The sequence below is a fragment of the Microtus oregoni genome, unplaced genomic scaffold (genome assembly GCF_018167655.1).
Source record: "Microtus oregoni isolate MIOR12 unplaced genomic scaffold, Mior012 000006F_ref0000085, whole genome shotgun sequence".
NCBI classification, from domain to species: Eukaryota; Metazoa; Chordata; class Mammalia; order Rodentia; family Cricetidae; genus Microtus; species Microtus oregoni.
The window spans coordinates 21,848,617-21,873,180 of record NW_024543065.1 but is presented as its reverse complement, the minus strand read 5'-3'; the positions used below and the strand labels follow the sequence as shown (position 1 = coordinate 21,873,180).

The following is a 24,564-nucleotide window of genomic DNA, read 5'->3' as shown; positions in this document are numbered from 1 at the left end:
ATCTTCCAGATCTCCTCTGGCTTTCCTAAGCCACATAAGGGCTGGAGAGATGGCTCAGAGGTTAAGAGCATTGCCTGCTCTTCCAAAGGTCCTGAGTTCAATTCCCAGCAACCACATGGTGGCTCACAACCATCTGTAATGGGATCTGGTGCCCTCTTCTGGCCTGCAGCATACACACAGACAGAATATTGTATACATAATAAATAAATATTTAAAAAAAAAAAAAAACCTAAGCCACATAAGTATCTATTTCTCAGACCAGGTGGTCAACATGGTGGTTCCCTTATATTCCCAAACATAAGCATTCATCAGCTCTGCAACCTGATTCCTGACACTAAACAATTAAAGCTAATGCAGACGATTCTCTGATGACACATACTGAGGTATAGAAAAAACGCCATCATTTCCTTCTACAAAATGAAAAAGATTTTAATTCTTTTACTCAACAGCTGCTTCATTTTCTTATGCGTAGGAAAAATATGTGCAATTACTTCAAGTACAATCAACTCATTTAACATGGTTTTGCCATCATTGTAGTTACAGGATATTTTAAAAGAAACGGGGGGAAAAAATCTCAAAGCACAGGTCCTGCTGTGCGGCAGAGCAATCAAATTCCTTCATAATAACAGCCTGATGGGATTCAGCAATTTGAGGAATAATGAATAACTCGTCTAATCAGTAAACAGGAAAATGCTACAACCGTTACTGAGTAAAAACTATCATCTGTTGATTCTCTTGATCGGCATTTCCAACAATAAATAGAAATGTGAGTAGTTCTTTAAAGGAAAAATAACTTCATTTCATGCGTTTAGTTGTACCAGGCAGTGAGAAAATGACATATCATCTTAGACTGTCCTGCAGTGTGCCCTAGTCAATAAAATACAGAGATAATCTTTTTTAATGTATAATACACGGCTGAGCTCACCCTATCACCTGAATAGGTCAAAACGAACTGATTTCACAATTGGTTTATAAGATTGTATTTCTGGAGAGATGATTCTGATTTTTTTTCACATCTTCATTATATTTATTCTTTTTCTTCGGTGTTCATTCTATGAAGTTATAAATCATAGTTACAAAATTATATTTGTATCTGAATATGAAGAATCAATTTCAAGTTGCCTGTACAGGGTCTCAAATTTTGGCCGCTGCTTAGGATCTGCATCCCAGCACTTCAGCATGATGTTGTAGAAGTTCTTTGGACAGTTAAGTGGTTTTGGCAGTCTGTAGTTTTGACTCAACCTCTGAATTACTTGAGCACCTGTCATACCTAAGAAACATATAAAAGAACGAAAAAATGGGCAATCAGAGACTTCAATTTATAGACAATAAACTCTGGGATACAAAGCAAATGCTTTCCCTTAATAGAGCCATGAGATCTACCATCCACTTCCCAAGATGTAGACATTAAACTAAAACCCGCAGAAAGTAATGTCTATAAGGCTGCAATTCAAGAGCGAAGGAGAAGAAAGCAATAAACCACCTCATTAATGCAAATTATCACCATCAAATTTTATCTCTAGAGCTCCTACAGGCACATGGTATGGTCAGCCTCATAACTCTCCCCTCTAAGTCTGGGCAAAGCAGTTAAAGTCACATCTAAGCAAGTGACCTGCAACGGAAAGGCCCACTTCTGAATTAATCACTTACCACTGTAAGGCGTTTTGCCGTAAGTAATGATTTCATAGAGAAGGATTCCAAAAGACCACACATCAGACTTAATGCTGAATTTATTAGTACGAATGGCTTCAGGTGCAGTCCACTTCACTGGCAGCTTTATTTCGTGTTTAGATTCATAGATGTCTTCATTATCTACCTGTTAATGCATCAAGGATTCAAGCCAAGTTAACGATTTGTTGTGCTGCCCTCGTTTATTTATAACCTGTTTCACATGAAAATTTACAGGGAAATATTCAATCTGAGCTTAGATAAATTTCTATTACAATATAAAATACTATGAACTGGATATATAAAATTAGAAGAGTCAGTGAGACATCATTAGCAAGATGTTTCTTGAGAACTTACAGTGTGCACATAATAGCTATGGGGGAGCATCAATCGATTGCATGCAGGAGAATTGCAGTGATTTGGATTTACATCAATCCTTTACAAATTTAAAAGGAGGAGGAGGAGGGGGAAGAAGAAGGAAGAAGAAAGGAGAATGAGGAGAAGAAGAAAAAGATGAAAGAATGTCTAGTTTCTTTTGCTGCTGGTACGGAAGAGCTCCTAAGGCTAGAGTTAAAAGCATTGTTGCTCTTGAAGAGAACCCAGGTTTGGTTCCCAGCACCTATATGGTAGCTCACAAATATCTATAACTCCAGCTCTAGAGGATCTGGGGCATTATGGCTTCTGTGGGTACTGCACCCATGCATATGAGGCACAGACATACACACAGGCAAAAATGTTCATATACATTAAATTATTTAAACCAATTGCTAATACCAAAAAGCAGTATCTAAATAATTTAAATTAGTTTAACACCATAGTGTGTTTCTAATTAATTTCTAAAATAAAAAAAAGGTCATATGAAAAGAAAATCTTTACCTGTTGTGTTTCATTTCTACGTTCGTATTTTTCGTGGATGATTTGGAAATCTAAAGTCCAGATGTAAATGCTTCCTATAGTGGCATTTTATTGTTGTCTTTGGATCAATATTACACAATGGGATGAGTATGGGAAATGAAACCCCAGCAGTTCAGCTTTGGAAAGATGGATCAGTGGGCAAACTAGTTTCTGGGCAAGCATGATCCCTAGCTCCCTCATAAAAACCAGGTGATATGGTGCATGCCTGTAACCCCTGTGCTGAGGGTGAGGAAGCAGGTGGGGCCAGGGAACTGGGTAGCCAATCAGTCTAGCCAAAATGATAGCTACAGTTCCATGAGAAACCCTACAGAAAAACATAAGGTAAAAACCAGTTGATCTCAAAAGGTTTGGAGAGAAAGGAGAGAGAGTGAGACATGGGGGAGGGGGGGAGACGAAGGAGGAGGAGGAAGAAAAAGAGGAGGAGGGGGGGAGGAGGGAGGGAGGGAAAGAGGGAGACAGAGACAGACAGAAAGAACTTGGAGCATGAAGTGGAGTGGTAGAGTAGGTAGAAGATGGAAGATCTGGGACAGTTTGGGGGAGGAGATCAATATGATCAAGATATGTTGCATGAAATCCTCAAAGAAGTAATAAAAACATTTTAATAACTTGGAGAAATGACTAAAGAAGAGATCTCAGTGTAAACTTGTAAACTTCTGGCCTCCACATGTACTCATGCACACAAGAGAACAAGTAGACACACATATATACAACAATCACATGCTCATATACATATATTCATACATATATACATGAACATACAAAGTTTCTGGTTGCTGCAGAATCATGGCGGCATGGCCTTAATGTATTGTCAAATGAGCAAAGGTAGACACAGTCTACTGCTTTCTGTGAGAGATGTGTGAGAGTAAGCAGGTGCTGCTGGTAGCATATAAAAAATAGACCATAAATTCAACCACAAACTTAATTACATATTTCTTAATCTACCTGATCATTGTTTTTCCTTCATTGCCCCACCCTTTTTGAAGAAATAGAAACAGAAAAAATATACTGTCTGTAAGGTCCTGGAGTGCTTGCCTTTATCAATGGACCGTAAATGAACAACATGGCTATGTTTATTTGTTTTGTATATGTGGCTTTGTTACTCTTGGTACAGTTATTGCTTTGAAATAGGAGTCTCACTGAAATTCAAAGTCTAACCTTGAACCTAAACTCCTCTGGCCTCCCCCTCTTGAGTGTTGGGATTCCAAGTGTTTGATACCACACTGAGCTGAGAAATATAGTATTAAATAATAATCATGAACTTAATGGTCTATTAACCTGTTTGGTATTTAACATACTCTAAGAATAAATGAAAACAAAAGTAAACCTACTTTAAAAACTCTTGCAAGTCCAAAATCTGCTACTTTGTAGATATTATGTTCACCAACAAGAACATTTCTTGCAGCCAGATCCCTGTGGATGTAGTTTTGGGATTCCAGATAGGCCATTCCGGAGGCCACCTGTGCCGCCATGTCTATCTGTTGAGGCAGATGGATTTTTGACCCACCATCATCTAAACAAAAGGAAAATGAGAGACTATCTTGTAAAGCATTGAACTACCAAAGTGAATTCTGAGAATCCTGATACATCAATCATTTGTGATACAACACCAATCTAACAGGAAAACATCATCCCTACACAGGTGCCAGTTTGTGTGTTTTTAGAATCACACATTGCTGACTTGCTTTTTCATGGAAACTGTCATTTGGGGACTTCTGTCTTGGACTGCCCACAGGGCAGGGAACCCTGACTGCTCTTCGGACTGGAGAGGAAGTGAGAGGGGGTAGGACGTGGGGAGTGGGGGGAGGAGGAAGGAAAAAGGGAGGTGGGGAGGAGGCGGACTGGATGACAGCCTGAATTTTCGATCACCAGTACTTAAATTAAAAGTTCTGGTTATAGTTGCAAAAGTTGCAGATGCCTGTAATCTCAATGCTGGCAGGGGCAGGGAGGACAGAAAGACCCCAGATGTTGTTGGCTCACAATGAGTAAGCTCCAGACTCAGTGACTCTGTCTCAAATAATAAAGTGGAGAGTTATTGAGGAAAGCACTCAATATTGACCTCTGACCTATACACACACAAGATAGATAGATAGATAGATAGATAGATAGATAGATAGATAGAGTATATATATGTATATATGTATATATGCATATACACTGAATTTTATAAACAGGAAAACACACTGCACAGTTTATATCATACTCATGAAATAGCAACAATCTGACTAAACCAAAGAAAAGTTTTCATCCTTTCACCATATTTTTTTAAAAATTAGATCCCTGGTAAAATTTAAGGGTTTATCACTTCTAAAATGTATACATCGCATTTACACCTACATGCATAATGCATTTTTAATTTCCTTTCATAGCTTGCTATTCTCAGATACGTTAGACATCTCTCCAGATACAGACATACCTTAAATGGACAGAACGCCACCTACTGCTCATTTTACATAACTAAGTACAGAAATTCACAAAGTGGAATAGGCTTGCTCGTTAGTAAAAGTGTCCAGTGCTAGCTTTGGAAACTGAAATTTTCTAAGTCATCCTCAGGCTAAGCAACCACACTGTTGGTGAGTACCTGCAGACATCTAGAAAACTGGGGTTATTTCACAAAAAGGCATACTCCTGTTCTCCTTGCTTTCCTCAGTCATATAGTTGGCTGGATTTGTGGTCATTAGGTTTAGGCATAAGCCCCAACTTCAGAGAGAGCTATAGCACAGGAGATAGGGAGACCAATATAACACCAGGGTAGCAGATGTGATGTCAGGGTTACTCTTCCTATTGCGTTGGAACATTGAGCAATATGATTAACATCCCTGTACTTTGGTGTCTCCAACGTATCTACTGTTAAAATAGAATTTCAAAGGAATTAATATATGTAAAGCACTTTGCACACTGTCAGGTACTTAAAAAGAGCCCAATAGATCCTAGATGTTAATATTATCATTGCACCTGTGCGAAAGTGAAGCAAATTTAATTGCCCAGTGATATATGTGAATTACCCTTGTGAAGTTGGCTGAAAGAAGATAAGCCTGTGGGCCAGGGTTGCAGCTAAACTTATAAATGTAATGGCCATTGAGGGGAGCTGATTACTGCCTTGCTCCTCATGACTTGCTCAGTCTGCTTTCCTATAGAACTCAAGCCCACCAGCCCAGGGATGGCACCTCCCACAATGGGCAAGGTCCTCCCCTATCACACATGAATTAAGAAAATGCCCTGTCGGCTGGCCTTCAGCCGGATCTTATGGAGGCATTTTCTCGATGAGGCTCCCTCCTCTCAGATGACTTTAGCTTGTGTCAGGTTGACATAAAATTAGCCAGCACACTGACTACAGCAAGTGGCATAATGAATGTTTGCAAGGTAACAACAGACAACTAATACAGGCTGGGCAAAAATATCAGTGCTATCCATGACATTAAAGCAGAAGCCGTGGCCCCAGACAGTCACTTTAAATGGGTTGCCAACCTTCTCGGGCCTCTTTCTTTAATTGTTAATTAAGAATATTTGCCTCGTAAGATATTTTTAAAAATAAGCTAAGTTCATGCTTGTACGTAATTTGGACAAACATCTGACACAGAAAGCCGTACATCTATTTTTAAAAGAAATAATGTACATGTCCTCCCTTATTATTACCTCAGACATCCGGTTTCCAACAAATCACCTAATTGTGTGCACAGACCAAACACAAACTGCTGTTTCCTGTCATGTTTACTTCACAGGGCTTTTGACTACTCTAGAAAAAGGCTGTAGAGTAGACATTCTAATCCAGGCGTGTTTGAGGCTGAACTGCTATGATCCCAGAAGCTGTTCTGTGCTGCCTGACTAAACATGCCTTGCCTGTGCCTCTAAACACACAAGAGTAGAGGAGGATGGAGATGCTCCAGGCTCCTGAGGAGCAACAGTTAAAGTGCTCCTGTTTGACTGAGCGGGGCACTGATGAAAATAATACACCCGCAGCTTCGATCCACTTCGGCAAACAGTGCATGAAAACCACAAACCAGGCATGGGAACCCAACTTATAAAAACAGAAAATGTTTGCTACTCCTTAAGGGGTACATAGATGTCTGATATTGCTAGGATTTTTGTAAATATTTATTGAGAAAAAAGGAAGCTCAACATACTAAATCAAATAATGATATTTCCTTCCCTCTAGTTTCAGAAAGATGTTATTAGTGAACTATGTATGTAAGTCCACATATTTCACTGTATTACCTGAATTGCCTGAAATATCCAGTTTTCTTAATTGCTTTTTATTAAAGGGCCAATAAATCAGTCGTTAAGTATTTATTTTGCCCCCACATGTCACATTATTCACTTTATGACTGTGCATACAGTTGTTTTTCACATGACTCACAAAAGCTGTGGCCGAACATTGGAAAGAACACCCCAGCTCACACCGATCCTGTTTGTCACATAAACTATCTAGTTTCAGTCTATAAGAAACCTGCGTAACTCAGAATATACTCAAAATATAACTTCAGTAGGAAGCAATATAAAGCTAATATCCATTATAGCTTCTTTTCCTCACAGCCTGTATAAATGCCCATGTTTGTTTAAGTTTCTCTTACTGGGTAGAGTAAAAGCAAGCGGTCGTTTTTTCCCCTGAGTTCTTATCAATAGAGCAACTCAGCTGCTCATACTTGAAACCAGAAATCCGCCTCCCCATCTTCCATTTCAGTGCCGTTACGCGACACTGTCACACAAGAGAAATGCTGTCACTTTGTCATTGTGTGAATGTGTAGTCTTCATCCTCCCCTTCCTTTGATTAAACGTGCAAGCTAAGAATGAGAATGTTCGTGTGTTTAGAGTTTTTTTTTTTTTAAACAAGCCAAGTAAAAAATGGAGTTCTGAAATACATTCTTCTACAACGGTGATTCCTTCCTCCTTTACGCTGATGGTCGTTTTCTCATACGAAGATGCAAGTGTGCCACTACTCTCTTGCATAAAAGGTTTTAATTTTGATTTCTTTCATTACTATGTTTATTGAGATATCTGACTGACATGAAATTTGGTACTTTAAGATATTCTTTTTTTACAAAGTATATTTAATAACAATGGCGTATATTTTAAAAATAACAACTATGAGAAAGATAGATATGTATATAGAGATATAAATACTCTCAATGCTAAAGTATTTTAATAGGCTGCTCCCATTTTGAATAAAGTCATTACCAAAACAAATCAACTAAGATTAGAGACTACAAAGATTATTATATAGAAAAAAAATGTGCATGTTTTTTCAAACATACTTTACACTGTGATCCTATTACAGAGGGCATGGGAAGTTTTCATCAACAATCCCAATACTGCAAGACTGGCTAATACGCTTTTCTATTGTGAAGGACTCACAGGCCTAAGAATCACCTAAGGTCATAGAACTTCCATAACCTCCATGCATCAAAACTAACGCAAAGTTCACAAACCTGCAGTAGTTTTCTTCTTCAGAGGAAATCTACTACATGCGATCACTGAAGAGTCTTTTGGCTCATCAAGAGGAGCCAAAATCCATTCAAGCTTATTTTATTGAGCTTTTACCTCTTTATTGGTAGAGACTTAGATGTAATAAATATACATCTATTATCCCTCCTATAAGCAAAATACCTTTGAACATGAAGGCCTTAGTAAATTTGCCCCTGATGGACTAATTCAGAAGACAAGATTCATAACCTTTAGTAAACCACATCAACAGGCACAAGAGATTCTTGAAGTCTGAATTTTCAGTTTACCAACTAGAGCTTTTCCAGTTGGTGCCTCAGCCTCAAAGCTAGGTGATCAACCTTATTAATTTACAGGTGACCTCAACTTAAGTCTTCAGACAGTAACCATGTGTTAGCAAACATGCCCCTATGCATCAGACATTGCTCCAACACTGAAATGGAGACAGTTTCCAGTCCTTGGGAGTTATGTGTAGGAGACACTGCACATAAGCTACATACACAAATCAGTCATGTGCTCAGATGATTAACAACTATGGAGTTAAAGCAGAGAAGAGGAACATGAAGAACCAAGAGAGAAATTAGGTTTCAGGACCTCACAGTTGGCCAGCCAGCACCTCACTTAGATAGAGACGACTGTGCAGATTTCCAGGAACAGAAAAGCAAGCATGGTCTAGTCCCATCCCCTGGAGGAACAGGCAGAGTACTTACTGTGCACCTCCTCCAGGCAGCCCTGTGCAACCATACTGGAATCCAGACTTCAGTCCTGGCCACTTAAGGGTCACAGCCTAGCGAGCCTCCCCCAGTGAGTAACACTCCTCCTGTCACAGTCCCAGCCCCTACCACCTGAGACTTGTATACCTCCCACAAGAAGCACCAACCACTCCCACTATGACTTAGCCCCTGCCACCTAAGGACCAGCTACATAATGGTACAAGTCTTCTATAGACTCCTGAATGTCTGCAGCAAGCACCTGCTATTTCTCTGGAAGGTCTGTTGCTTGCTATGTTCAGAAGCTTCAGCCAACCCTTGCTGAGCTAGCACTACTTCTGATACCTTACTTGCCTGTCACCTGAATGGCCCTGGGACTGAATCTCAGGCACCATTCAACTGGCCCATAACCTGACAAGTTTGGGTAACAGCAAACAGGAATCTAAACAGTCACTCAACAAAGTGGGACAGATACACACACCAAAAAACACTAACAACAACCTCCAAGTGCCCAGGTCCTACCCCAAAATAGAATGTGAAAAATTAACACAATATGTCTTCTGAAAATCGGGTCTATCTCAGTAGTGTTCCCCAGGAAAACAACTCACATGATATGCATGACAATGATTTCGAAATAACAATCATACATATGTTCAAGGAGATCAAGGGGCTACGGATGAACACGGGCATTTAAACACTGAGAATAGGTGACAGTTATAGGAAAATAAACTACAGGAGGAAAACATCTTAGAGGAAATCTCGTTTGCTGCAAAGTCACAGAATGAGATGAATCAAAAAGAAAAGATAAGGGAGACAAAATAAATTAAATATTTAAGTAGGCCTAAATACTGGGAATGCACAATTCCACATAATGTGGCTGTTATAAGCGACATTTGCAAAATACTTTCTTGGCTACCACAGAGAATTGTTCTTTTGCTCTGTTCTAGGAATAAGACAGCGGGCATCAGAGGCTGAAGCTGATTCTTCTGCAGTGGGCCCGCATTCTGAAGCTGCTAACTTTGGTCAGTGCATGCAAGGGAGCTGAGAATATTCTGTTTTTCACAGCACTGTGTAAGACACCTCATGATCTCTGTTCTCTTCTTGTTTCGCAATTTAGAATTCCCAGTTTCTCAAGTTCCTCTTGAAAGCAGAGGGTGCTCTTATCTTTCTGAGTCCTTGGTTCCACGGTTCTCACCTGCTCATAATCCTATCAATTTTACTGTGATATTGCAAAAAGTCAGAGGGAAGTCTCTGTTTTTAAGGCATAAATTATTCTTTCAGTACTTTTGAACAACTTGTTTCAACACTTACTATTTTATTTTTTATTGAATTATTTGTTAGTGATAAACATTGTGAAGCCCTTTTCTATGACTGTAGAAATCAAATGGAACAATACAACAGTACTATATTTCTTATTTTTAACCTGAAAATACTAATGGTGACTAGCCCTAGATGTAGTTTCAGACACACACACACACAACACACACACACTCACACATACATACAAACTTAAGAACAAAAAGCCTAGGGTACTTTTCTATCTTTCTCCAAAGCAACCCATGTCCACAAACTCTTCTCTACAGAAAATGTTGGTCCTTGACTAATAATATTCAATTAGTTGGTTGAAGCAAATACACAAAATATCCATTCACCAGTTTCCCCCACTATACGTAACACTCTGATATGTCTATTGTGAACGATTTCATCCTTCACTCAAATAGTTTCTCTCTTTTGAGTACACAGAACATATTCCATTACATTGTAGTTGAGCTGGTCAATGTTACAACATTCATCCTTATAGATAAACACATTGTAAACATCGTTTGGGTTATAGACGGCTTGCTAAATTGACATTTATGGGACACTAGCTAAACTAAATTCCTCCTTTTCTTTCCTTTATTAAATCTTCAGCTTACTTTGGAGATATTCCTGTAGACTTCCATTTCTCATCAACTCTGTAATAATATAAATTGGATCTTCTAAAGTGCAAACAGCATAGAGCTGGATAAGCTTTGGGTGTCTCAGGCTCTTCATTATCTGTGCCTCCCTCAGGAAGTCATTTGGGTCCATTGAACCTGAAACAAGAAGAGGAAGAAATCACTTTATGCCATTGAGGGCTTCCTATCCCCACAGCAGCCTGGTGGGTATCACCAAGGTTGCCTCCTGCCTCTCGGTAATATGAGGACATCAATGTCACAAATCTTCAGAGTTATCAGAGAATGGAATCAGTTCAGCCGGAGCAACCTAATTACTCCATGCACCATTGTGTCAGGGGTTTGCAGTTTATGTGTAGGTGAAGAGCAAGTGGAGTCAGGTCCATATGAAAAATGAGAAGACAAAGACACACTGACAGTGTAATTGACGGCATGAGGCGGGCATCTTCACAGGAAGAACGAGTGCCTAGTAACACAAACACAGGCAGATGTAGAATGCTTAATTACTCTAGGCGGGGCACTTGGTTTCAGATTCAGAGAAGACTGCACTGTCCTTGGTGTTCACTGTCCTCTCTGGAGACAGGTGGAAAACACCTTAATACCATGACTTTGCCATGTCCCATTTTGGAGTATGTCATTGTGAAAACATAAGGTATAAGCCAAGTAAGAAATATGTGTGGAGATTTCTAAAAGTGAACAGTTGTATTTTATCAGCTTCTATCTTTAGTGTGAAACTGATACCCAAACTTTTCTCTTGCATTACCCAGTTCCTCCATCGGAGCCCTAAAGGTTTGAGGGCCTAGAGCCTCCTTTGAAAACACATTAACAGTTAAATTGATTTTGAATGACCCAACTCTAACTCATATACAATGTATTAAGGAGTTAATATCAAATAAATTGGAGAAGGAAAGATGCCTGGAGTTTGCATTTCAACAGTCATTTTTAAATCTCTGATTTTTAAGCTATAACATTCCAGAAGTATTACTACAACTGATCACACCTTGATATCCACTCAGGACATCATTCCACTCATCATCTGCACCAGACAAAGATGTCATGATTGACATCTGAGGCCAGGCATAGATACATTTTGTAATGTACGTACTGGAAGGGTTGCACTGTGACTTGTTTGTCAATATGATGTTATTTCACACCAAGCAGAGAAACAGTCTACTCTTCCAAAGTCTAGTCAAGCATCCAGGCTCAAACTTGAGCTCTGAAACAATGTCAGCTCTACTACTAACTCGCTTTGTAGTCTTAAGCAGGTTGGCTGATCTCTCTAAACTTCAGGATAATAGCAGCGCCCAGCACAGTTGAACCCAATAGCTGCTGTTACTGCTGCTGCTGATGATGATAATGATGACGATGACGGTGGTGATGGTTTTACATACTCTTGGCAAAACCAAACACATCAACTATATTTATTGTTGGCTGAGGAGAAGAGGAAAGGTCTTAAAGAGGAAGAGAAAAGAATCTGTTCTCGTCTTATCACATATTTCTGAGCTACCTCAATGTCAGCATTACCACTGATCAAGAAGATTAAAATGTGGAATCATAGTAGAAAATGTAGCTCAGAATAAAAGAGACACATATGTCATAACAAATCACTTTGTTCTCAGTGGTTAAAAATAACCTATATCAAATATATAGATACAGTATGAACCTCTCTTCAAAAAAAATTAGGAAAAACATATCTGATTTGCGAAGGGTCAAGTGACAGCAGCGGTTATAATCATCATTTAGACAGTTTCTGCAGGACATCTAGACCATTCCCAAGTCAGACTATCTGCAGGAGCTGAAGTTGCTGCATTCTGGAAGCTGCTGCAGCCAAGGGTTGCTAAGATCACTCCTTCATGGCCAGGCTTGCTATAGCTGACCAGAAATGGAGTCAGGGAATCTCAATCACAAGTCAGCTAGTAATGCAACATTAAATATTAATTTTTGCCTGTCAAAGCCAGCGTGGGAGTTGATTTCAGGCTCATCTTTATTGCGTGGTAGTCTGCTAAGCAATAAGTAGCTGCTAAGATTGATTAATGGCCCCAGTAAAGTGAAGACATTTAACCAATCGCCAAAGCTGTTTGCTGCTATTAGACTGTAAATCAATAATAATTATTCCTGTTGGGGAGCAAACTATCGTGGCTGTTTTTGGCATAAGAAATATGACTTTTGTTGTTATTGCTCTCTTTTAACCTCAAGAAAGCCTTCTGTAGAGGGCAATGTTAGGAAGCATAACTTGCTGTTTACCTTTGGAAAAGAATAATTAGATTAGACAATAAAGTTTCAATCTCAGTTGCCAACAAGATTGGCATTGAGAAGTACATGTGCATGGTGACTCTGAAAGTATAAATGTTAGAATAGGTGTCCTTACTGACAGCCATTGGGTGCCATCTAGCCATGTACAAGTGTCTCTCGGATGTTTCACCTTGCAGAAGTGAACGCTGGAAATGAATTCTTTGTGTTCAAGCCTGAGCTTTGAGAGCAGCATCTGTCAGCAGCTGGAAGATAGCACTTTGTTAAGAACCTCTGCCTAACCATTGTGCCCACTGACTTAATCTGTCCTCTTTAAACTAGACCCAGAGGACCTGTTATGATTCCCAAATCCCAATGAGGAACTGTAGATAGTTTAGTGAACTGTGCAGAGGCATAGAGGGACAGAGGGACATAGCCAAGTTTGAACTCAGGTTACTTAACCTCAAAGTTCTTGCTCTTATCTGTTACACCATCATACCCCAACACTGTCAGTTCACATCACCCTTAGTATCACAGTTGGTTTCCTTCACAATGCCCCATGCCACAACCAATATTTAACACTTAATTTGATTGTCAAGTTAGATCCAAATAACTGCAAGTTATTTTCATAGGAAGCTGATAGCTATCTGAGATAGTGATGCAGGGGAATGAAAAGGAAAAGGGCAATCTATATTTCATTCTTTTTTTTTTTTTTTTTTTTTTTGGTTTTTCGAGACAGGGTTTCTCTGTGGTTTTGGAGCCTGTCCTGGAACTCGCTCTGTAGACCAGGCTGGTCTCGAACTCTTAACTACAATTACTTTCTAAAACGGCACAATCAACATAGGATACAACATAACTTCTTAAATGTTACAATAAGATTGGGTGATGTTACCCTTGTGCCTCAGTCCACGTTCATTTTTGTGTGGATTTTGCATTGGAAGATGGCAGTCATCAAAACCCAGCACACAGAAATAAAACTGGAACTAAGTTTCCTCCACTTGTTAGTTTTCAGAGTGTTGGGGATGGGAGAGGGTGCTGCAGTGCAGGCTGCTAGGGGAAAGAAGCTGCAGACTCAGTGTGCTACAATGCTGAGCTGCCAGGTAAGATGTCCCCACTACTGCAACAGTGGCCAGATTACTATGACGATAATAAGATACTCTTTAAAATTAGATTTGAGGCTGTCTCCATGGGAGAAAATCCATGGCTGTACTGGGTACTGGGTCATAGCCCTAGAGAGGAACCTACTGCTCTTGTTTACTAAATGAACATGCTGTCAGATTGCCTTCTAAATATTTACATCTGTGCCCCTAGATTAGTGCTGCTCCTAGATGCAGGGAAGCTTCTTCTTGCAGAGACTCATAGAATGTCAAAGGACTGAGAATTAGTGACTGTTGAGAGGTCACACCTAAACAGGACATCCATATTACCCTCCACACCAAGGCTCAGGGAGATTCGAGAAGAGGAAAGAAAGAGTGGATGGAGGCAGGAACCCTGTGAACCACTGCCTTATAAACATGGCTTGGCTGTTGCCTCACCCATGAACTCACAGTGACTATGGATACCTGTTTAAGACCTGCTCATGATTGGGCCTCTCAATATTCTATTATGTATGGAAAAGCTCACAAAGCTCCACCTCTTCCTGGGGAGCTACTACTGGCTTCTGGAGGAGAAAGAATCATTTTCTTCAGTGGTGTAACCACTGGTCCGTTTCCCGTGTTCCAGGAAACATCACCCTTACCAGTACTTTTGCTAACAATCCTGATTAAATGAGGCTGACCATCACTCACAGACACCAAAACATACACACACACACACACACACACACACACACACACACACAAAAGACTTGAAACTAGGAGAAGTGCTTGTGGAAAGAAGAAATGATTCAATGGGAGTAAAGAAGGAAATAAGAACTTAATGGAGGATGTGAATATGATAAAAATACTTTATGTACATGTATGAAATTACCAAAGAATATACCAAAAAAATGTTGTTTCACAAAAATGTAGTGTCAACAAAAGGAATATAACATTATCAAAAGCTGAAACTGAATTTCATAAATGCAACAATTTATTGTTATATTCAAGATGTTACTTCAAATGTCCCTCAGCTTCTCTGGTCAGTTACTTGGAGTTCTGCAAAGTGTCTTGGCACACAACTGGGGAAGCATGGCACTATACGAACTACCATCTGAGAAATGCCAAATGTTCGTGTCTAGCCACAAGGAGGCCTTTATTTTAAGCACTGTGGACTAGGCTATAGTGGAGGTCCACAGGGCACTGTAGTCTAGCCAGTAATTAGGATCCTTGCAGTGCTATTAGAGGTAGATATGAGGGGGCCAGAGCCTCGTGTTGTTCTTCCACAGAATGTCACTTCTATGGAGTGTGATACAATAACAAATATGGGTCAGAATTTCTACCATTTACTCATGTTATAGTAACAATAACAGTATATTTTTTTCATAATTGGCTTTGAACCAGGCATTATACAATGTGTCGCTGCTAATGACCCAATTTAGTTTTTGTAATAACTTTCTAAGAGTGGCCTTAGCACTATCTTAGCATTATAAAAAGAGAAAAGAAAAGAACAACTGCATGACTAAATATTGATCTTAGGGTATTCTCATTGCACTGCAGGGAAAGTAAAGGTGGAAGAAAAAGATGGTTTCTACACTTTCAAATATGAGGTCTTCTAAACCGTGCATAGAAGCAAATGCATGTAATCCAAGCACTCAGGAGGCAGAGGCATGCATATTTCTGAGTTTGAGGTCAGCCTGGCCTACAGAGTAAGTTCCAGGAAGTCAGAGCTACAAAGAGAAATGCAGTATCAAAAAAAAATTTTAAGGTCTTTTAGATGAACCATTTTTATTTTGTCCTTAATCATGTACAGTTTATCTTTAATAAAAAGTTCTTCTTTGAATAACACTGCTTTTCATCTGATTGTGTATATGCATGTATATCCCTATGCATGTGGGTGTGTTTGCGTGTGTGTATGTGTGTGTGTGTGTGTGTAAGTTGGAGGCCAATATCAAGTGCGTTCTTCTGTCACTCACACCTTGTTTTGTGAAACAAAACTTTCAGTGAACCTTGAGTTCACAGATTCAGCTAGACTGGCTGGCCACCAAGCTCCAAGCGTACTAATGTGTCCACCTACCCTGTGTACTGCCATACCTGACTTTACCCATGGGTACTGTGGGTGAAACGAAGGTTCTCATGCTTGTGTGACAGGTACTTCATCAACTGAGCAGTCTCCAGCCACCACATCCTGCTTGTAAAGTATGTCTAGTCAGAGATTTAAAAAATAAAATAAAATAAAAAAGGAAGATGAACTCCTAACTTTTCAAAAGACATACACTGTCAGGGTCTTAAGATGGAGGTGTTTTAAGCTTCAGTAGCATGAGAGCATGCCCTTGCCTTCCTATTTAAAAGCTATCTATACGTTACAGACGCCTAAGGTAGACTGATGACAGCATCTGCTTGCTGTCAGCACCGGCTGTCCTACGAAGTCTGTGGCATTTGCCAATGGGAATATCTCTCCCCCCCCCATCTCTCTCTCTCTCTCTCACACACACACACACACACACACACACACACCAGTGTATGCCATTTACTATTTGATGTTCTCATACCTGGTTTTAATGTTTTTACAGCCACTGGAGTGGTATTATTCCACAGGCCTTCCCAAACTTCTCCAAACTGGCCAGATCCCAGTCGCTTCAGAAGCTGTATGGAGTTGCGGTCTATCTCCCAATGGTCCGCAGTTTTATACGACAGATCAAAAGGAGTTGGGACCTGTATCTGTTTCAAAGAACAATGGGAATACTTGTCAAAACAAAAGATAAGGGACTGACTTAAAGGGTAAAGAGACTTCTCACGCAGTGTGATGACATGAGCTTGACTTGAATGCCTGCAGAGGTCTAAGGAGAGAAATGACTACACACAACTGTCTTCTGACTGCTGTAGGTACACTATCGTACTTAAAGTGTGTGTGTGTGAGAGAGAGCATGCGTGTCCACACACACACACAAATGCACCAAATATAGAGAACATTTGGATTGAAAACTATAGCTTTGGTTTTGGAATTTTAAAGAAAAATACTGATTCTTAAAACAAAACAAGGTAAATTAAAATCTGTACTGTTGACTCTTTAAACCAATCCTCTCTCCTATCCTACAGCCCTATGTCCATCCACCCCATGAGCACCCAGTTTCCTCCTCACAGGCGTCTGCAGTAACTTTTCTCTGCCTCACTGGAACCACTCAGTGGGAAGCTGAGCTAGAAATGCTGCCGCCCTCACCTGACTTTCCTGCACACTTGGCTGCAGTATTTATAATATACCTCAAATCTTTTTGCAAAGTGGAATCATCACTTTTCAAATACATTTTTATCATTTCCTTTTCCCCATTCACTCATTTACTTTAGTTAATTAGTAATTTTTGGGCTCAGACTAGGCACCATTCAGGAAATAAAACTGGCAAGGTCTCGGAGCACTGTGATGGTTTCTGGGTAGTCACAGGAACACTGTGGATAGTAAAACTCACTGTCAGGCTTACAGAATGCATTATATATATCTCTATTACAACTATCAAAGGCTATCTAACAAAAGGGAATGAAACAAGTAAAGATAGTAAATGAATTGGCATGGCTTCCTGTAAAGTAAACAAACAAATTTCCTTTAAAAAAATGAGGATGGATTAATAAAAAAAATTAAGGATGACTCACGGACCATAATTTCCTTGTTTCTGCTCTAAAGGAATCAAATGACTATTTTTTATGAACTGACAGCGAAGGACAAATGCTCAAATGTCTGAGAGGAAAATGCTAACTTTAAAGCTAAATAATGAATTTAGCTAAAATAATTTCACCTTTAAGCATGGTTTTTCCAGCTTGACACACAGGCCATCGCTTATTGTGGTGTAGTAGCTCACAAATTCATTCAAGGTTGAAAAGATTTTCCTTCTGGTAAGGAAAAAGCCACCTTCGTCCAGCCTTCTGATTCTGTAGTGTTTTACAACATTTTCATCTAAAACTGGAACACAAAGCAAACTCTGTCAACAAAGGTATCGACCCGCCCAAACCATTTTGCAGCCATTTACCAATGTTTGGAAAGAAATTTTCACAAAACAGTATCTTTCAACTTCACCACAAAAAATATGAAATTTACAAATGACACACACCCAAAATTTGTGGTAGAGACATAGGGGCACTCAGAGATCAGACTGAAGGAGAAAGAGGGCAAAAACTAAAGAGTGAGATTAACCCTAAACTATTCCAAGCTTGGAAGGCTGGCACACATCCCTGAGGGAAGCCATAAAATTAGGTCTGTCATTCTAGCCACAGAAGGAAGAAAATTCCAATCTAGCTCAGAAATCATAACATCCAGAAGATGTGTTTTCTACACAAGGTATGTAGAAAAGCTCAACTCATCCTGGTCTTTTGCCCCCAGGAAATCTCACAATGGGAAGACCGAAATAGAGTAGAATGAGCCTTTGGTATAATGTCTTACAATGTGTAAGGGACTCCACAGTGCTACTTGGTGTGTAGCCATGCTTCACTGTGGACTGATAGCAGAAAGTCCCAGAACAATGCACAAGAGCGGCTCCACCGAGCCTAATGTGAATTATGTGTGCAACTCTCCAGCAGTCCTGTTTCATCAATGGACCAATCCTACCATGTGTAACAATGAACTGCATTGCTTTCTGATAATCTGAGTTGCAAGGAAAGCATTGTTCTCTTGTTGGCCACTACCCACTGTCTCTTGCTAACATCACTCCTGTGTTTCCCAGGAAGTCCCTGCTCCTGGAGATCATGAGATGCAGAAAGAACCCAAGCCTATCCTGAGCTCAGGAATGCCAAGTCAGAGAGAGCTATCAAGGAGTTTCAATTCTGGAATATATAAAGGAGCCCAGTGGTGTGGAAGGTCCTTCTGTCTATGTGTTGCTTTTATTAGTTAATGAATAAAGAAACTGCCTTGACCTTTTAATAGGGCAGAACTTAGGTAGGTGGGGAAGATGGAACTGAATGCTGGGAGGAAGGAGGTAAAGTCAGAGCCACCATGAAGCTGCTGCCAGAATAAGACATGCTGAATCTTTACTGGTAAGCCTCTGCCACAGATTAATACAGATTAATAGAAATGGAATAAATTAATAGAAGAGTTAGCCAATAAGAAGCTAGAGCTAATGGGTCAAGCAATGTTTTAATGAGTATGGTTTCAGTGTAATTATTTCGGTTCTGGGCAGCCAGGACAAACAAGCGGCCATCCTCCTACAGCCCAGAAAGGCAAGATGGGTTTTGCAGTTTGATGGAGGAAGGTCATTGGCTAATAAAGGAACTGCCTTGGCCCATTTTATTGGTTAGAGGATAGGTGGGAGGAGTAAACAGAACAGAACACTGGGAGGAAGAGGAAGTGAGGTCAGAGACTCGAAGGCTCTCCTCTCAGGAGCAGACGCCTGAGAGAGACGCCATACCCTGCTCCCAGGATGAAGCTCCGACCCAGGATGGACTAGGCAAGAATCTCACCGGTAAGCGCACCTTGGGGTGCTACACACAGATGATTAGAAATGGGCTAAATTAATATGTGAGAATTAGCCTAGAAGAGAATGGGCCAAGCAGTGTTTAAAAGAATACAGTTTGTGTGTTGTTATTTCGGGGCATAAGCTAGCCGAGCAGGCAGCCAGGGTGCTGGGGGTGCAGCCCCGCCGCCGCCCCTACTATTACTACAGCAGTTACCATTTTTCTGGAGTTGTTTCTGTTTTATTTTTGCTAAGGAGGTTTTGAACTATTGATATAATTTGTATGTCCATCAGGAAAGAAGCTGACCTGAAAGAAGACGCCACCCAGTGGAAAGCAGTGTTGACTGAGAAAGTAAATCTTTGTCCTTGCAGTCAGCCACGCATGGCTTTTCAACCACAAAGGTAGGACACTTTGGGCTGAAATTAATTTGAGTCAGGTTTTCTACAATTGTGTTCAAAACATTGACCGATACAATTGCTTCTTCCTTGCACTTCTGACAGGTGTTGACAACCATTGAGGAGAGAAACACATAGCTTTCCTGAGTTTCTTCTAAGTACAGAAGCTAGGCTTTGAATAAATAATCAAGTAGCAGCAACGTTCTCATGATAGGACAGAGGCATGGAGGTGTGCTGGAGGTATGCAGTGCCTAGAAGATTTGTTCAGAAAACAATTGGCTCACACAAGATCACCTTTCAGTTCAAAGGTTTAAATTCAAACATATCAAATGTTGTCAAGGAGGTGATATATTTTCTCAGACACACTGATGAAAGTAGAATTTTTACAGCCATTTTGGAAACTGCTACTATCTAAGAAAAGCAACCATAGTTATAATTAACTTCTAAGCATCATATCAATAAAAATGTGAATGTTTGGAACTAAAAAACATCATTTTGAGTATCACCCAGACCCAGAAAGACAATATCACATGTACTCACTCATAAGTGGTTTTTAAACATAAAACAAAACAAAAAAAAAAAAAACAAAACCTAAAACAAAAAGACAGCCCACAAATCACATTTCCAGAGAACCTAGACAACAATGAGGACTCTAAAAGAGACATACATAGATCTAATCTACACGGGAAGTAGAAAAAGACAAGATCTCCTGAGTAAAATGGGATCATGGGGACCTTGGGAGAGGGCTGAAGGGGAAGGGAGAGTCAAAGAAGGGAGCAGAGAAAAATGTAGAGCTCAATAAAAAAATAAAAGAAAAATGTGGATGTTCTCACCCAAGCACATGTGTAAAAATTTTCTTGGTGCATCAAGAAGCAGCATTTGCTGCCTTTGCAGGACCAGAATTCAGTTCCCAGCAGCCCAAGTGGGCAGCTCACAACTGCTTCTAACAGCAGCTCCAGGGGTCCAATGCCTTCACCTACACCCGTGTGCATACACACACATATACACATAACTAAAAGTAACAAAAATAAATATTTTTAAAAGAGCCTATATCTCAAAATAATCCAAACAGCCTTCAACCAGTAATAGAATTAACTAAAAAAATATTGTATTCATTTTCCCAGTAGAATACATACAAATTTATAATTAAAGAAATAAGAACTATATATTCAATATAAGCAAATATCACAAACATAAAAAGTATGGTTCCATCCTGAAAAAGTCTAAAAACAAGGAAAATCCCTGAACGAGAAGTCAGAGTGGGAAATGAGGGTCAGCAAATTCCATCCTATGACCTGGTGTTGGTAACATAGATCTATTCTCTCTGACAAACTGATTTATTACTAATTATGTACTTTTATTATGTGTATCACACATTAATTTAAATGAAGTCAAGAAACGGTTATCTGTGCCTGTTCACATTCAAATATTCCAAACTACTGTGTTCTGGGCATGCTAAAATATCAAAGTCTGGAAATTTCACATAACAATGACCTAACTTTAACCTTAGATATAAAATTTCTCAGCAAAGTGCTTAGAGAACATTATTATTATGCAAATAAATTTTGTGGTAAACACTGAGGGAAGCTGGTTACAAAACATCCTCGTTGGTCACTGAAGGAGCTGGCTTGGAGTGTAGGGTCTTCATTATAAGTTAAAATTAGCAGAGGGACAATGACACAAAATGAAAGTGTATGAACACAATACTAGAGCTGAAGCTAACCCCTCCTATACTACCATTACCGGCAGTGATGTCACCAACACAGTGGACCAGCGCACCTGACAGAGATGTCACCAACATGCAGGTCAGCACAACTGACAGAGATGTCACCAATACAGCAGGTCAACGTAACTGACATAGATGTCACCAATACGGCCGACCAGAGCAAATGACAGAAATGTCACCAATACAGCAAGTCAGCATAACTGACAGAAATGTCACCAACACAGCAGGTCAGTGCAACTGACAGTGATGTCACCAACATAGCAAGTCATCACAACAGACAGTGATGTCACCAACACAGCAGGTCAGCGCAACTGATGCTTGTTCATATGCTTTCCATTTTCTTCCTAACACACTTAAATTTGTATTCAGCAAGGACTGCATGACTGAGTCCCTATGTAAAACTCTGGAAAGTCTCTCTGCTCATTTTTATTTGTCATAAAGTTCTACTTTCTACTTAAACACAGTTTTCATTCCTTGATGTCCATCTGTCTCCCCTCCCACCTCACAGGTCTACTTCAGGCTGAAAGCCAAGTGGAGTGGGAGTGGCTGCATTTCTCTTATTCTAGTTGGAGCGCCTCCCTCCTCCACCTCCGGGAGCTCCAATGGTCAGGTTGCAGGGAGTGGAGAAGGAGAGAGTGAAGGAGGACCCTGGGTACCACATCAAGGATGATGGGCTTCACAGTTAACCCAGTGGCTCATTCCTTGAACCATTCTCCTATGTCCTCTGAATGTCACTCCCCTTCATGCTACCTCACTGCAGCAGAAGGGCAGGCATTCCTTAGGCATCCCAGAGTCCATAGGCTCTCAGTTTCTTTCTTTGATCATCTCCTGAATGTGACCACCCATCTTTCAGGAAAATCCTATTTAGATGGAACTCCAAATTTCCTCCGGACCTATGGTCCCTGGAACCTTTATTCATGGAAGAAGATCATTTGTGTTTCTAAGAGAGTATTCTCAATAAATGAGGGGGTGCTTGTCTTAAGGGGGGCAGTAATGACACAAGGCACTTCTAACCATGGGAACAGCCTGTGTTCACTTCTCAGCCTGTGTTGTGAATCTGTGTTAGGCACTGCCAACTGTGCAGAACATGGAGAAGCTTCAGAGTAGCCTTTCGGAAGATCTGCCACTTGGTTTGGGATCTCCGTGTTCTCTGGAAAGAAAGGAAGAATGTATAAGGTACCCCTAGCTATCCCCACAGCTAACATGCCCTCATCAAATCTCTCTTTCACTCTGGGTACCATTTTTCAAGCCAAAGGGCCCAAGAGCAGCAATACCCATCTTTGTCTTTAGTCAATCCCTTTGTGAGGGCTGACTGGGAGTCTGACTTTTGAATTTTACTTCTATATTATCTGACAGCTTGTCAAAAATTTCATTATAAGAACATTCACTGAATCACTCACTAGGGTAAGTTCTATTTTACATCATGGGGTGTCTCCCTCACAGGCCTATCAGGTAGATTTCACTGTAAGTCATGAAAAAAAGCACAGCTAAGATTCAGATATGGGACCTTGACCCAAAGATCCAATATATTTGAATAGTAGGAAGGTTTCTCAACCTTCCTACGGCAGTGATATTTTAATACAGTTCTTCGTGTTGTGATCCCCAACCATATAATTATTTCATTGCTACTTTATAACTGTAACTTTGCTACTGCTGTGAATTATAATGCAAATATCTGATATACATGGTATTTGCTATGTGACTTCCCATAGAGGTCATGACCTACACATTGAGAACCACTGCTCCCATGCAGTATTCACCAGGCCCGTCCCTGCTTAGCTTCCAAGATCAGACGAGATCAGGCACGTTCAGGGTAGTATGGCCATAGACATTTCTCAGAAAACTAGGAAACAACCTACCTCAAGACCAGCAATACCACTTTTGCTCAATCATACCACAAGGACATGTGCTCAACTATGTTCATAGCAGCATTGTTTGTCATAGCTAGAACCTGGCAACACTCTAAATGCCTCTCAAACAAAAAAATGGATAAAGAAAACTTGGTATATTTACACAATGGAGTTCTACACAGCAGAAAAATAATGATATCTTGAAATTTGCGGACAAATGGGTGGATCTAGAAAACAACATATTGAGTGAGGTAACCCAGACCCAGAAAAACAAATATCACATGTACTCACTCATAAGTGGCTTTTAGACATAAACCAAAAAAACCTAACCAGCCTACAATTCACAATCCCAGAGAATCTAGACAACAAAGAGGACCCTAAGATAGATAGATAGATAGATATGTACATATATATATATATATATATATATATATATATATATATATATAATCTACATGGAAAATAGAAAAAGACAAGATCCCCAGAGTAAATTGGGAGCATGGGAATTATGGAAGAGGCTAGAAAGGAAAGAAGAGGGAGGGAAGTGTAAAAAGATATATGGCTCAATAAAATTAATTTTTTTTAAAAAAAGAGAGCCTCTACTCTACTCCTATAGGTTTCAAATAGAAGATATAATTGTCTAAGTCCATGATAATGAAAGGGCATCATCTGAATTTGGAGAAACTTGATTTCAATTCTTTTTATTAAAATACAAAAGGAAAGTGCACAATTAGCTCTCTTACAAGGAATATCAGTATATTAAATTACAATTTTTAAGTGTACATTATACATCCTTATACCATGATCTGTCAAATTACCAGTGCTACTGACTGACTCTTGGGTCAAAGTTAATTGTCCTGTATCATTGTCTCTGAGTAGAAAGCTTTTAATACCATGGAGAGCTTAGCTCATAATAGATTCCTGTATCTGGATTAAAAGGCTAACAAAAAAAAATCGAAAAGAGTTGTAAACAATACCACGTCAGTCCCAGTTCATTTCTCCACAGTGTAATAAAAAATATCAGAAGTGGAAGTAAAATATAAAGTATAGCTCCAATTTATAGAACTTATTGGCCTGCAAATTTAAGCTTTGCCATCTATCAAAAAGGAAAGTGCATCAATTATAGCTATGATGTCTAGCAAATCAACAGATCTGTAGCTGGAAATGATGAAAAGCAATTCTTTTAATT

General features: G+C 39.7%; 1 protein-coding gene across 1 annotated transcript in view; it reads right to left on the bottom strand.

Annotated features, from left to right (window-relative positions):
* Positions 1-411: 411 nt before the first annotated feature.
* Frk (fyn related Src family tyrosine kinase) overlaps positions 412-24,564 on the bottom strand; it is a 101,470-nt gene continuing 77,317 nt past the window's right edge. The window contains exons 3-8 of the mRNA XM_041654675.1: positions 17,757-17,920; positions 16,521-16,689; positions 10,646-10,804; positions 3,912-4,093; positions 1,651-1,816; positions 412-1,270 (exon numbers count right to left, since the gene is read on the bottom strand). Of these exons, the coding sequence (XP_041510609.1) occupies positions 1,074-1,270; positions 1,651-1,816; positions 3,912-4,093; positions 10,646-10,804; positions 16,521-16,689; positions 17,757-17,920 (1,037 nt within the window). The 3' untranslated portion in view covers positions 412-1,073. The remainder of the gene's footprint in view (positions 1,271-1,650; positions 1,817-3,911; positions 4,094-10,645; positions 10,805-16,520; positions 16,690-17,756; positions 17,921-24,564) is intronic.